Here is a 14,268-nt window from a genome sequence, read left to right on the forward strand (position 1 = left end):
TTTATTGAAACTGCCTCATCCCTTCGTCATCTTTTTTTAGAGTTTCCTATTCTTAAATTACCCTAACATGCTGGTCAAAGCCTTTTTTAGATCAATCTTAATCCATTTATGGCTAAAATGTAATTCAAGAAGTGTATTTCAAACATATAATCTTGATTAATTTAGCAAAGCCTTGCGAGTTTTGCTTAGAGAATAAGAAAACTAGATTCATCGAAAACAGTCCTTTGTCCCTTATAAAAGGATATGAAACAGTAAAAAAGTTACATCAGACCCGGCTACCTAAAACTTAGTCAACTTGTTATTACAGCTGTAACCTTGAATGATACACCTGAATACTAACAACTTCTTTGCAAAATACACACTAGTTATTGTTTGGAGGAGGACGAGGTTCTTTACTGTAGGTCACTCCTTTTGTTTGCCTGTGTAAAATATTTCATGTTAGGCAACCAAAAAATAATATCTTGGCAAAAAATATACATCATCTGATAGAGAGATATATTTTACCCTAGAAGATCAAGCCTCAGGATAGCTTTATATTGTTCTGGGATTTCCATCAAAGCAGCCAAAGCAAAACTTGCTTCTTTTCTTTGGCTTGTGGTTTCATTCATGATCCTCGAAAATTCCACAAACTGCATAAAAATGATTCGTCTTATGGAATTTTCATCACCTGCCTTTCAACATAATGCATGCTATATTTTCATGATATTGGGATAGTAGAGGGACCTGAAAATTATCAAAGGTACGCTCTGGGACATAATCGTCAAACATGGCCATGGTATCCCAAGGACCATCTCCCACTCCAACGCAAATGATGGACAATGGATATTCGCTGCATGTATCATATGCCACAGAAATATAAGAGTTCAATGATAAAGAATAACATTGATAAATATTCCTCTCTCATGAAAATCTCAATATGAGAAAAGATTATCCAAAATATCTTGAAATTTTTTTTGGACCTTGCTTTTACTAGAGCTTGGATAGTTCTTCTTTCTTGTACACTAAACTTCCCAGAAGGTAAGTCAGCGCTTCGTGTAATCTTAATAAACAGAAGATTCCACATTAGATGAAATGATATATTTTATGATCTAATGAGTACATCTTACAAAGTATTATAAAATTTCCTGACCTGGCCATCAGCAACGATGACAAGCACATGATATCTGCCACCACTCCGGTCTACAATATCCATGGCGGTCTCAATTGCTGGGGAAAATGATGTGGGACCTGTAGTGATAATCATTTTCATTTAGAAAGATCTTGTAGACCAAAATTTTAACAAGACAACATGTAGTTTTTAATGAAGCAATTCATACCAGATAACTGAACAAACGGGGTTATCTCCCTGTATACTCTGAGCACATCCTCAAATCCATTGCATGGCTGGTCATTAGGAAGAAAGCTGAAGACCGCTTCATCATGTGTTGTGACTGCAACATGTGCTTACCTTCGTCAGTACTCACTTGGGTTTATGAACTTATGAACTTAATATGAGTTCGGATCAAATCAAGTTAAAAAAGAACCAAGGGTGAAGAGAGAGATGAAAAAGATGACAGAAAAACAGGAGGAACCCAAACTGCCTAGGAGTTGGTCTGTAAAATATGAATATGAAACTCAATAGGAAAAACAGGAGAACTACAATTGTAGCCCTACTAAGTACATGTCTTGTTATTATTTCATAAAGAAAAATATTATAGTTTTTGTTCAATAGTATATGACACGACTGAAAAATATGAATTCTTTTAAAAATATTTAGGCTCATGACAATATTTGCAAAAAATTTATAATATCAAGTTTTTTCAATAGATACCTTTATTTAGGTGCCTAATGTGAAAGTTACTTTCAGAAGATAGAGAATGATAGGGAATGGATGAGACAACCTGAGAGAGTTTGATGGAGAGGGAAGTCGGCTGTAGTTATAATGATAGAGAGACAGTCACAATAGCAGGGGATCACCAGGGATTCAGAGGATGATGCAGATGAGGACAAATAACCCACATATGACATGAACCTCATCTCTCCTTCTCTATCTACAAAGAGGAATACCATGACTATTTAAAATAAAATAATGTGGACGGTTAATGAAACAAACGTTATCATGTTTACGGAATGTCACTTGGCTGATTAATTGCCATTCTATCACTTTGACCACTTAAACCACTTAAGGTATTTTGGTCATTTTTCCTTTTAGGTACATTTCCCATTAAACAGATCCCACTGTCTTTTTGAAAGAGCATAGATGAAGCATATTCAAGCTGTGTTTTTTTATGTGAACTTTATCCAGCTACCCATTCTTCACCAGAAACGCCCATCCTACCAGCTCCTCACCTTATTGCTCTTTGGAAAGATAGGACATGCATTCCCTTCTTCTTTTCCAATCCTCTCTCATATGAGACCCAACACCCTTATTAATAGTGATACCATATCCAACCCATTGTAATGAGTATTCTTTCTATTCCCACATATTGGGGATATTTTTATCTTTTCCAATTTTGCACTTTTTATAAAATAGGGATATCTTCTTTTAGGAGGGAGGTAATAAGAATCATGTTGGAGTTGTGTACACGATGTCTGTTGTTATCACTGGTGCAACTCTGTCATTATATTTTCTGTCTTGACGACAATCTCACCATAGCACCTGCTTTCTTTCTTTCTCTCTCTCTGTGAATCAATCCTAAATAAAACATCATGTTCCTTATAACACAAACTAATGGTAAAATTGGAAGAAAACCATAACCAGGATCCTATCAGGAAATGACCTAAAGAGCCTACTAACTAAACTAATAAAAATATATTGAGAGCTTTTGGATACGAAAGAAGAAATAGTCACAACAGGATAGAACAATCTGGGATAAGGAATGGATAAATCTGGACGGAAGCAGTTTCAGACGTAGTTACAAATAGATGACCACAAAGACATCATAAAGTCTGAGGAGAGGACCAAGACTAGGAGACAACTATGGGTAGCCCACATAGACTTTAAACTCAACTCATACGGTAGGGCTAATGGTCAAATGACCAAAATACCCATCGTGCTACAAACTGGGAAAGATGGTATCCAATTTTACACCATATTTTTGTGACTGCCGTATAGGATATCCCTTAGTAGAAATTAATGAGGTTTATGTCATATTATTGATGTCTAAAAATTAGAAATGCAAGATTTTGGTTCAACATGGTCTAGATGATAATACCTTTATAACCCATCAATGCAATTTAAAAGTTGAAAACATAGGGTATGAATGCAGAGATGATTAAAGTTCAGATCACTGACCGTCTCCAAAACCATAGCATGGTATGAGGTTATCCTCATCAAACCCAGACAGCGTCTGCCCAATGATAGATATCACTTGCTCATATGGATTCATGGATGGATGATCAAGATCGTGCAAGTTCTTGCCCTCGAAGGAGTTTTCCCCTGGAAGGACCCATCAACCATGGTTTGAAAAATGAAGGGGAAGAAATGGTATTTCACATTAGTGGGCAAAACCTGTCCATTCATTGGATTTGGTAAAATCAACGGCTATGATGAGGTTGGAGGATTCGAGGCCTCCTTCTTGGAGGGCAGCTTTGACCTGGGGGGAAAGGAGAAGAGAAAAATCAAAATCATTAGAAGTCAATGGTCAATAGTAGGGATGACGTGGCACCTCGTGGATGGTGGCGTAGTTATCGCTGATTGTCCTGGAGCTCTCGCGTTTTGAGGATCTTTTTCGGCTGATGGGGAGTCTTGGATTCTGCGGTAGACATTGCTTTGGAAACTAGTCATCGTTTTTATCATTTGACCAGCAGGAAGAAAGACTCGACAGAGAGAGAAAAAGAGAGAGATAGACAAGACAGGAAGAGAGAGAGGAACAGAGAGAGACGAGAAGAGAGAGAGAAGAGAGGGAGAGTGAGAGAGAGGGATAGAGGGAGAGAGGGAGAGAGAGGACAGCGACACAGGGAGAGAAAGAGGAGAGGGAGACAGAGGAGAGAGATAAAGGGGAGAAGGAGAGAGAGAGGAGAGTTGACAGAGGAGAGAGAGATAATACAGAGACAGAAGAGAGGGAGAGAGAAAGAAGAGGTGACAAAGGAGAGGGATATTACAGAGACAGAAGAGAGGGAGTGAGAGAGAGGAGAGGTGACAAAGGAGAGAGATATTACAGACACAGAAGAGAGGGAGAGAGAGAGAGGAGAGGTGACAAAGGAGAGAGATATTACAGACACAGAAGAGAGGGAGAGAGAGAGAGGAGAGGTGACAGAGGAGAGAGAGATAATACAGACACAGAAGAGAGGGAGAGAGAGAGGAGGTGACAAATGAGAGAGAGATATTACAGAGACAGAAGAGAGGGAGAGGGAGAGAGGGAGAGAGAGAGAGAAGAGAGCGATACACAGGAGAGAGAGAGATAGTAGGGAAAAGAGAGAGGGAGTGAGAGAGGGGAGGGAGAGAGAGGAGAGCGGGAGAAAGAGAGAGCCCTCGATAAAGAGAGAGTGCCCGCGACAAAGAAAGAGAGGGAGAGAGGAGTAAAGAAAGAAAGAACGAGAAGAGAAAGGAAGGAAGAAAGAGTAATACTGCGAGAAGAGAGGAAAAAATATGCGAAGAGGGAGAGAGGATGGGAGAAAGAGCGATTCTCCGAGAAGAGAGAGAAAAAAGAGGGAAAGAGTGAGAAAAGACGTGGGAAGGGAGAGAGGATGGGAGAAACAGCGATCTTGCGAGAAGCGAGATAGAGCCGAAGAGGGAAAAAAACGAGAAGAGAGAACGAGTGAGAAGAGAGGAAAGGAGGGAGAGCGAGAGAGAGTGAGAGGAGGGGAGAGAGAGAAAGAAACGGGAAAGAGAATGAACGAGATAGAAAGAGAGAGAAGAGGAAAAAGAAAAACTGCGAGATAGATTTATAGGAGAGAAAAAAGAGAGCAACAGAGAGAGAAATTCAGCAAGAGGAGATGAAGGAGGGAAGAGAGAGTGAATGACACAGAGAAATTCAGAGAGAGAGAAGAGATAAGGAGCGACAGAGAGAGAAATTCAGAGAGAGAGAGATAGGAGAGAAGAGAGGGAACGACACGGAGAAATTCAGAGAGAGAGATAGAAGGAGAGGAGATAATGAACGACAGAGAGGAAAATACAACGAGAGAGAGATAGGAGGAAAGAGGGGAAAAGGAGCGACAGAGAGGGAAATTCAGAGAGAGAGAGATAGAAGGAGAGAAGAGAAAAGCATCGTCAGAGAGAGAAATTCAGTGAGAGAAAGATGTAAGAGGAGAGAAAAGAGAGCGAGCGAGAGAGATAGGGGGCGAGAAGAGAGAGGGAACGACAGAAAGAGAATTTGAGAGAGAGAGAAAGGGAGAGAGAGGGAGAGGGAGAGGGAGCGGGAGAGAGAGGGAGAGGTATAGAGGAAGAGAGGGAGAGAGAGGGAGAGGTATAGAGGAAGCGAGGGAGAGAGAAAGGGAGGGAGATATAGAGAGAGAAAGAGAGGGAGAGAGAGAGGGAAGGAGATAGAGAGAGAAAAAGAGAGGAAGAGAGGGGGAGAGAGAAAGAGAGGGAGAGAGAGAGGGAGGGAGTTAGAGAGAGAGAAAGGGAGAGGAAGAGAGAGTAAGGGAGAACAAGAGAAGAGAGAGAGAGAGAGAATGCACTAACCTTGCCCCTCAGGTCACTGGATTGATTTCCTCCCATGAATTTTCCACGAAATTATGCACTAGCTTTGCTGAGTCCACCGCGTTGGATTTCCAATCAGGAGACAATCCACTTCCCTGCTCCTCTTCAGTTGCTTGAATCTCTCTCTCCCTCTCTCTCTCTCTCTCCGACTCTAGCTTGCCTTGAACCAGGGACACAAGCGAAAAACGCGAAGCCCTTAAACTAGATGGAAGAAAACGCGTTTCCAGCCTCGCCGATTGCAGGAAGATAAGGAATCTTGCCCTATTTCTCTATCTATAATAGATAGAAAAGTATATCATACTTTGAAAGAGACATTTAGAAGGAAAAATATCTTCTTGCGTAGTATGGGATCAGCAGAAGAAGAAATATAATGCCTCGTAGCCATCGGTACACACGAAGGAAAGAGAAAGGAGAAAAATTTTCCGTTGCGAGTGTGAATTCAAGGAAGAATTGCGTCACCCCGTACAGCAATTAAAAGGTCAAAACTAAAAAAAAAATTGTTGTTTAATTGGGTTATTCCCACAGATACATGCGATGAATAGACTATGAAAGGGAGCCCCTCAGGAATATTTGAAATTATAATACCTAGAGAGTAGTGTAGGATAGAATTTTGTTTAGATGAACCGGAGAAGTAGAGAAATTCTTGAGAATGCCACACACCATTTCAGCACAATAGGAAGGATTAGCTATAATATGTTTTGGAGTTTATGAGTTTTGAAGTTTTTAAGAACTTATTGATTACACGTTTATTTATATACCCAAATGGGTACTCTAGAAGGGTTCTGCAATGTCCCATCCGATTCCATCAGCTTCAATCATTAACAGATTTATTTTATTTGTTCTCAGAGGGCAGTCTAGCTCAGTGTTTTTGGTACACTTTTGAGGGAAGAGAACTCTTGGTCGAATCCATGTTTTTATCCTTTTTCTGTCCCAGTCTACCTATCTTTTGACTGCTTCTCCTCTTGTATTGATTTACTCTTAGTTAGGTACTAGAATTTGTCAAAACCCACAGTCCGGTACAGTGCCAAAAGGAGGTTTGACCGTGTAACTACTTGAAAGTAACCCACAATGGGTACAGGAACTTTCCTTTCAGATCCTGGGGCCATCTTTTTTTTGTGCCTATTTTAATACCTTGTTTGTCCTTGTCTTTGCCCGTTGTTTTTGGAGATTTCCTTCAAGTCATAAGATTCCTCTACAGCTTATGAATTACTGGTTTCATATTGGTCAATATATGAGCATATAAATATTTATACATCTTTTATTTGAATGTTCTATATGTGAGAAAACCTATACATATCCCAGTATTTAGTTAACTTTGAATTTCAGTAGAATTTTCTATCTGTGAAAAGGGCACTATTATTATACTTAATTTTAGTGGCATCTAAATACCGGAATGGAAGGGAGGAATTATTAAATAGTAAGGCTGAGAAATAAACCCTACATCTCTACAATTGTTATTCTTTCTCTCTTACTCTCTCTCTCTATCTCTTACTCTTCAGCTCTCCAAGATCCTCAAAGCTTCTAGGTGTTCTCTCTAGCAGCTGTGTAAGAACTTGAGCTCCGAAAAGGCTTCTCAAAAATCACCAAACTGATCTTTCAGTTCCATATGTTAATATTTTATCTATATATTTATATTACTCAGACGTCGAAGGATATTATCCTGATTTCTCTCCTTTACCTATCTAGTTTGATCACTTTGTGTGTCAACATGGTTTTCCCAATTTCGCGTATCTCTCAATCAGGTCTGTTTATTATGTGTGTCAACAACGTCTTCCTGATTTTGTTCATCTCTATCTAGTTTGATCGATATGGATGTCGATTGAAGTTTTTCCATTCCATTCATCTCTATGTTTATTTTCATTACTTTGTGTTTCAACGTGATTTCCCAATTTCTTTGATTTCTATATCTATCTAAATCTAAATATCCCAATATATATTCTTGTACCTTCATCATGGCATACAATAATCAATATATCTTATATATCTATAACTATCTGAATCTCTAAACATCCTAATTGATATTTCTTCATTTTTAATATCCGCATACTTCCATTGATATATTTTATCTCTCTCTGTATACTATAATCAAGATATTTTCTAAAAAATACTCAATTTTACATCTCTATCTATGTCAATATCTCACTAGATCCATTATCAAATTCATCTACATCTTGGGTTTTGACAATCTGATAATTCTGATTTCATAAAGAGATTTCTGTCAACATACTTCAAACATTTTTTTCTACTGTTCGGTATATCTCGATCTTAATGATATTTTTTGCTCTCATGCCTGATCTAAACTGTCTTTTCTTCAAATATTTAAATCATATTATCTCGTTAATGGATACAAATTATTTTCATCACCCAGAACATTTGAGGGAAAATGATTGTCAACACAATCAAGGTAAACCTTTTTAAAGCAAACACAAGTCAAGTCAACTCAAAACAAGAATAGTCAATCCAAGTTAAGTCCAGGTCTAGTCGAAGCCCAGGTCAACCCAAGTTAAGGGTAACAACTGGTGTAGTTGTAATGAGATAATCCCTAGTTAAGTGGTCATTTATTCTTTCGTGAACTGATCAACTTGGAGTGTGTGTACTGTATTTTCCTAAAAAGTGGTAACAAAAGTGAAGGAAATATGCATATTTTCTGAGCCTATCCCCCACACAAGAATTGTTTCAATGCTGCTAGATATGTGCCAGCCTTTGATCAAACCCATGGGCATCTAGTTCCAAAGAAATTATGAAGCTCATGGATAGAGTGTACCTATCCATGGCCTTCATTGATGCTAAGGTTGAAGGATATCATATGGAAATCAAGACAATCACTTCCATAATATTTTTGTTCATTGAAACAAATATTAATTCATTGTTATTTTGGTGTGAACCTTACAATGAAGTCCTTAAGTCTGTACAATGACTTAGTTATTATGATGGGCTCATAATACAAATGATAACATCAAATTAGATCAATAAAATTCTGCCTGTATACTCTTTTACCACATATTTTTAGTTTTGCACTAGCATTACTCGCCATTTTAGGATAAAATGAGAAAAAGATGATTTATTTTCCTAAGCTTTATTTTAATATATTTTATTGATTTTTTAGATTAACCCCACTTTACTCTTAGGGTCAAGTTGATTTCTCACATATTCTTGGAGTTTTCTTTGAAAAACAGGACTTCGATAAATACGACGGTGAATTTGAGAGACAAATGGGAGCAAAGTAGAAACCTAATCCATCTAATATATAATAAGAGGAGGCCCAGTGCACAAGAAGCCCATTCTTTGAGCCCATTCAAACCTCCTTAAAAACCGGGTCAACTAAAGGCAAGAATTGTGGAGCTAACCCATAATTTAAATTTGAAGTGTCTATTTTCGAATTTCAGGAGGACACTTGGGTCCAAGGTGGTACTCAAGAAATCTTAGCCCTCGAATCCTTTGAATTAAATTAAATGGTTGGGATAGTTAGGGTGCTACTATTTATTCTCTTCTCCCCTCTATTTCTATCTCATCTTGGATCTTTTCACCAACTTGTTAAAGGTCGAGTGCATCAGATTTCTTTGATCCATTATTTTTGTACAAGAGTACGGGAGATAGAACTCAAGGGTGACAAACCTTCTTAGAGAAAGAGTACCACTTGGCCTTTGTGGGAAGTGACAACAAGGTTCATGTGATCTCCTGAATATTGTATTTCAATTTAATCATCAATTTATCTAAATAAATATAAAAGAATATAGCCTAGACTTCAAGCTTTACAACACATCAAACAGCACTGAAAAATTTATTTTGTAGCAAAAATTATAGTGTTTTCAGTCTACTACCCGCCCGACGAAGCCAACAATTTGTGGCCAAAGGTTTTCTTCAACGTTAAATCTTGTTTATTGCCCTAAAAATTCTTCAAAAGTCACATTTTATTATTATAACATATATATAAAAAATTAAATAGGTTTTTTTTATTTAAAATAGTTTCGACTATATTTGATTTATTTCATTGATTGTCCTATTTAGAAATTAATTAAAAATCCTGGAAAAATATAAATCACCTAAAATAATTATTTTAAAATATATTTCAAATGAAATTTACTCTCTCATAATGTGATACTTGTGGATTCGACCCTTAGTCCCCCTACTCTAATGAAGGAAAAGTTTATAAATAGTGTTGCCTAAATCAGAGCCTTGAAACGAATTATTTAAGGCAAATCGTGGTTTATCAACAATCATCACTAGTCTTTAAAATTTTTAAATATTTGATGGATACTCATGTCATCGGTGTAAAAAAAAGGACAAAGATTGGGTGCCCTTTATAGAGAGAGTTCACTGAGTAATAGAGGACAAAGAAAGAAAAAATTAAGTGATGTGCAATAATATGCTGTTGCATCATAGTGATTAAATAATAACAATAAATAGTACATTCTGTGTTTTTCCTTTACATAGGGCAAGGGATCCGCACCAATATTTAAACAAATAATGGTTTAACATTCTTACCATCCATGAAAAAGTGATTAAAGGTTTACATTTTTATTGATCACGTCCAAAAATGCTAACGACAAATTTTCACCCTAATTTTTTAGCTCATCAATTTGGACCGTCAACAGGGAACATTCACCATTAAGATTCCTGGCTTTTATTGGGAGATTTTCTCATGGCTACTAACCATGTGTTGGGAGTGCAATCTGCCACATGATGCCACTCTCACAAGCACTCTTTCTTTTGTTAAGTTTTTTTAATATATCACTTAAGCAACATGAAAATGAAGATGAATTCAAGAGAGGGGATGTTGAGAAGAATAGAGATGTTCCTACTAAATATTATATTGCAAAATAAAGATGTAAGAGGTAGATAATGAAGATTAAATAAATCTTATGTTCCCTTAGGGTATGAGCCCCTTGCCAAAGTTAACACTCATATCGATTAGGATTCAAAAGCTGAGAGAAATAAGATACTACCTGAAAAAAGAGGGAGAACTAAAGAAATAGAGATACTAAAATATATTATTCATATATTTTTATATATCTTAGAGACAATAAGGAAGTAAGATATTGAAATGATTAATGGTATTAAAATTAAGGGTGATGTTAATGTAGGTGGTGGAAGAAGTATGTAAGATTAGTCAGATAGACAAACTAATAACACCTATGCTTAACAGAAGACAAGAAGATTATTGATTTAATTAATATTAAGTTATACTTAAGATACAAGATGGATAGAATAATGACGGATATTAAATATTTAGTTAGAAAGTGAATAAAATTTTATCTTCATAATATTTAAGAAGTTAATTAATGGGAATAATTATTTTAGTAAAAAGAAAATATGAAGAAGAAACAGGATGAGAATACTAATGATAGCAAGGTAGAGATTATTTAGTTAAAAATAGATTATTGACAATGACAAAGAATCATATGTGCTGAGAGTTTAATATAATGAGAGTTAGGTGGAGAATATGTATTTTATAATTTATACTAGTTTAATTTACTTGAATATATAGGGGTACAATAATTACTATTTATGGTTAATTTAAATAATTGAGTGAATATTTATAATATTATACAATTTAGACAGATTATAATAATGGAGTATGACTTATGTAGGTGTATTATGTAATATATATATATTAATATATATATATATATATTTACATATTTTCATGAGGTAAGACTTGGAAAAAAATAAAGAAAATTGTGTAGAATGCCCAGCGCAGAAAACATGATCAATGTAATTTCTAAAAGAGTTTACAAGTAAATCACGATGATATCAATCTAAAAAAATGATGTTAACCGAATATATGAAAGCAATCATGAATATGAACTACATATCTACCAAATTTTATGAATAAATCAACCTCCATTGCCTTGATTTAGATGAGTAGGAGTACAAGCCCTGCATATTGCCCCTTAGCTTCAGTACGCTTCCATGCTCGTCTTCCTCCTTACTGGTGAAGATCCTTTGTGTCTCAGACCTTCTTTAGCTCCATCTCGGGCAGTTGGAGCTGTTGGTGAGGTGTCACGACACTCTGGTTCCTCTCGCCATAAGAAGGGTCACACACTGTCGCTTTGGTTCATGATCAGGAGATGATAATTTTGGGGCTATGGTACCGTTTTTAATGCCTAGGAAGGATCTCCTAGGGCCGTAGATATTAAGTAATGACAATGGGGTCCTCCCAGGTCTGATTGCATGCGGCGGTCCTCGTGGGCCGAAAACTGTCATCCGGCCAAAAGAGGAACACTACCAAGGCAGAGATGACATACCTAACCCCATAGACGTTGGATCTCGTGCGATCAAAGATTCATGTTTGATTAACACTTGGCTTACCCCAACTAGTCACATCAAGGGTTCATGGTTTATTAGCCATTTTTTGGCGATTCTGATTTGCCCTACGAGGGCCCACCATCCTCATCAATGGTTGGGGCCAATAAACAAACTGCCAAAGAGAAATGCATAGAAATAAGATTTTGCCATAAAATATTCCTTAATAAAATTTGATAGTCAAGCTTATATCATTAAACTTAAATTGGTCCCTTATCATGTGGGCTTCAAGACAGGTTGGTCTGAAGCTCAGTCATAATTCCTTTTAATTTTATAAATATCGCAGCACATTGGGCCACAATTCCCAATTTTCCATCTCAGCTTGGTTTAGCGCAGAGCTAAAAGAAAAAGTTAGATATTTCCTATATCAGAAAATGCTAAATAAATGACAAATATATAAATGTCATTCAAAATGACCAAATTAATTAAATAAAAGTTTCCCCCTATGTGCGGGTTATCCTTCGAGCTTGGCTGTGTGTTGGTCTTGTGCGTCTTTAATCATTTTTTGGGCTTATGTTGGCTCCTAGACACGCTAATAAGCCTTAAAATGGGTAATCAAATTCAATTAATAATGGTGTTACAATTAGGCTTATGCAACAAACTTTTACTATTTACCCGTAATCACAATTGGAATGTATAGGATGAAAAAGAGGCTGAACCACAAGGGGGCACTTTCTCAATAATTTTTCATTCTATATTTTTATGAATTCATTCCAAGAATGAATTAATTATCCACTTAGTGAGCCTTTTATGTCTAAATTTGTTTTGTAATTACTAAAACTTATTAAGATTTTTTGGTCAGAGAATGATGATATTTTCACATATGGTCAAAAAAATCGAAACAATATAATGCAATGAAATGTGATTTATAAAGAAAATGTTTTAAGTATTCAAATCAGGAGTTATTGAGCAAAGCAATTGATTTGTAAATTGGACTTCAAGATGGCCGAATTTTTAGGGAAATTTTGGATTTAGTTATGGTAGATATGGAATGGAATTTTCAACAATCAATTTCAAAATCTAGAGAGAGAAAGTAAGCGAGATAACCTAGAGAGAGAATGTGGGAAAATTTGGGGAAAAAAGAGTTGTAGATGAAATTCGAGTTTGATCTATGGATCTAAGGTATCAGATGAGATGAGAAACAATTTAGAATTGAATATTTAAACAGATCTTGAATCAGAACCAAAATGCAATTCTAATCACAGGTTAATTCATCTCCAAGGGCATGTACATTTCACCCATGCCTTGGCGTTTGGAAAACTTTCAAGGTGTTCAAAGAGTGAAGACAAAAATTACAATTTCAACCCCTGAATCAAGAAATGTTAAATTCAGAAGCAGCTCCTATGTCTTTTCTGGCCAAAACTAGTTGGGGAGGGCTTCCTCAGCGTGTTTCCCCTTTTTCCCGACCACTATTTAACAATCTAACCGTATGGGTTGTAGAGGGTGAAAAGACAAACCTACCCCCTAAATTTTGGCAGAATCGATAAGTTAGATTTTAAGATATCCCCATCTTACTATCAATTAATCTCAGCCCTTGGATTTATTTTATCTATCCTCCATGTAGGTGCCAGCCAGGTAAAAATCACGATTTTTGATTTGTCAGAACGCCTTTCTTGTTTTCTCCGCCATCTGATCACTTACTGCCACGTCGCTGTGCACAAAAAATGACAAAATTAGTTATTGATAACAGAGAGGGCAGATACCTTTTTCATGGTTGGGAGCACACCACGTCGCCATATTTGCTTCAGTGCTGCCTCGTTCTTTTTATTTAAATGCGCACATGTCACAAGAAGCTGCACTCATTTAATGCATAAAGAGGCAGAAAATTCTCCTAGAGCCACCTGTCCTACATATATTAAAAAAATGATGATTGGAGAGTTATGGCATCACAAAGTGTGATGCCATATTTATCATATCGCAAATGATTGGCTGCAGCCATCATTTGCCCAACACTGGCGGGCTGTATTTGACGTAGAAAAAAAAATTGATAAAATGTATTATTAAATGCCAAATAATTCATGAAATATATTTTATAAATTCTAAAAAAATGATTTCTTCGCTAAATACTGTTCAAAAAATTATTAAAAATATGGAAAATTCCATAAAAATTTATAAATGTCTAAATAGTCTCCAGCCAAGTACTCTATGCCCTTCAAAAAATAAATCTTCAGTGCACTAAAGTAAGGATGTCATATAAGAATAATAATAATAATAACAAACAAATCATGACACTTTAGTGCAAGTTATTTATTTCTATTTAATTATAATAACATCCAAATATGGCCACTCGAACACATATTTATGTGATATTCAATAATTTTGTATGATAACTTGCAAGT

At 36.3% G+C, this 14,268-nt stretch overlaps 1 protein-coding gene across 3 annotated transcripts; it reads right to left on the bottom strand.

Annotated features, from left to right (window-relative positions):
* Positions 1 to 206: 206 nt before the first annotated feature.
* On the bottom strand, positions 207 to 5,872 carry LOC144708390 (E3 ubiquitin-protein ligase RGLG5-like). Of its 3 annotated transcripts, none has more exons than XM_078581671.1 (11): positions 5,606 to 5,872; positions 3,648 to 3,749; positions 3,491 to 3,575; positions 3,275 to 3,418; positions 1,881 to 2,030; positions 1,317 to 1,430; positions 1,130 to 1,227; positions 960 to 1,039; positions 724 to 829; positions 505 to 629; positions 207 to 419 (listed from the first exon to the last, which is right to left on the bottom strand). In XM_078581671.1, the coding sequence occupies exons 1-11, from the start codon at positions 5,639 to 5,641 to the stop codon at positions 362 to 364; spliced, it is 1,098 nt and encodes a 365-aa protein (XP_078437797.1). In that variant the 5' UTR covers positions 5,642 to 5,872; the 3' UTR covers positions 207 to 361. The 3 variants fall into 3 exon arrangements, with proteins under 3 accessions (XP_078437797.1, XP_078437798.1, XP_078437799.1); XM_078581672.1 differs by having other exon boundaries at positions 3,648 to 3,734; positions 5,606 to 5,870; XM_078581673.1 differs by lacking the exon at positions 1,881 to 2,030 and having other exon boundaries at positions 5,606 to 5,869.
* Between the last annotated feature and the right edge of the window lie 8,396 nt (positions 5,873 to 14,268).

This window comes from Wolffia australiana, chromosome 10, assembly GCF_029677425.1.
Source record: "Wolffia australiana isolate 7733 chromosome 10, ASM2967742v1".
Lineage (NCBI taxonomy): Eukaryota > Viridiplantae > Streptophyta > Magnoliopsida > Alismatales > Araceae > Wolffia > Wolffia australiana.

Excerpts from the sequence above, each read along its gene's own strand:
- LOC144708390 (XM_078581671.1), bottom strand. The coding sequence starts at position 5,641 with ATGGGAGGAAATCAATCCAGTGACCTGAGGGGCAAG. Across the intron at positions 1,431-1,880 it reads TCTCCATCAAACTCTCTCAG|TCACAACACATGATGAAGCG; the intron begins GTTGTCTCATCC and ends CACATGTTGCAG. Across the intron at positions 1,228-1,316 it reads CCCGTTTGTTCAGTTATCTG|GTCCCACATCATTTTCCCCA; the intron begins GTATGAATTGCT and ends TTATCACTACAG.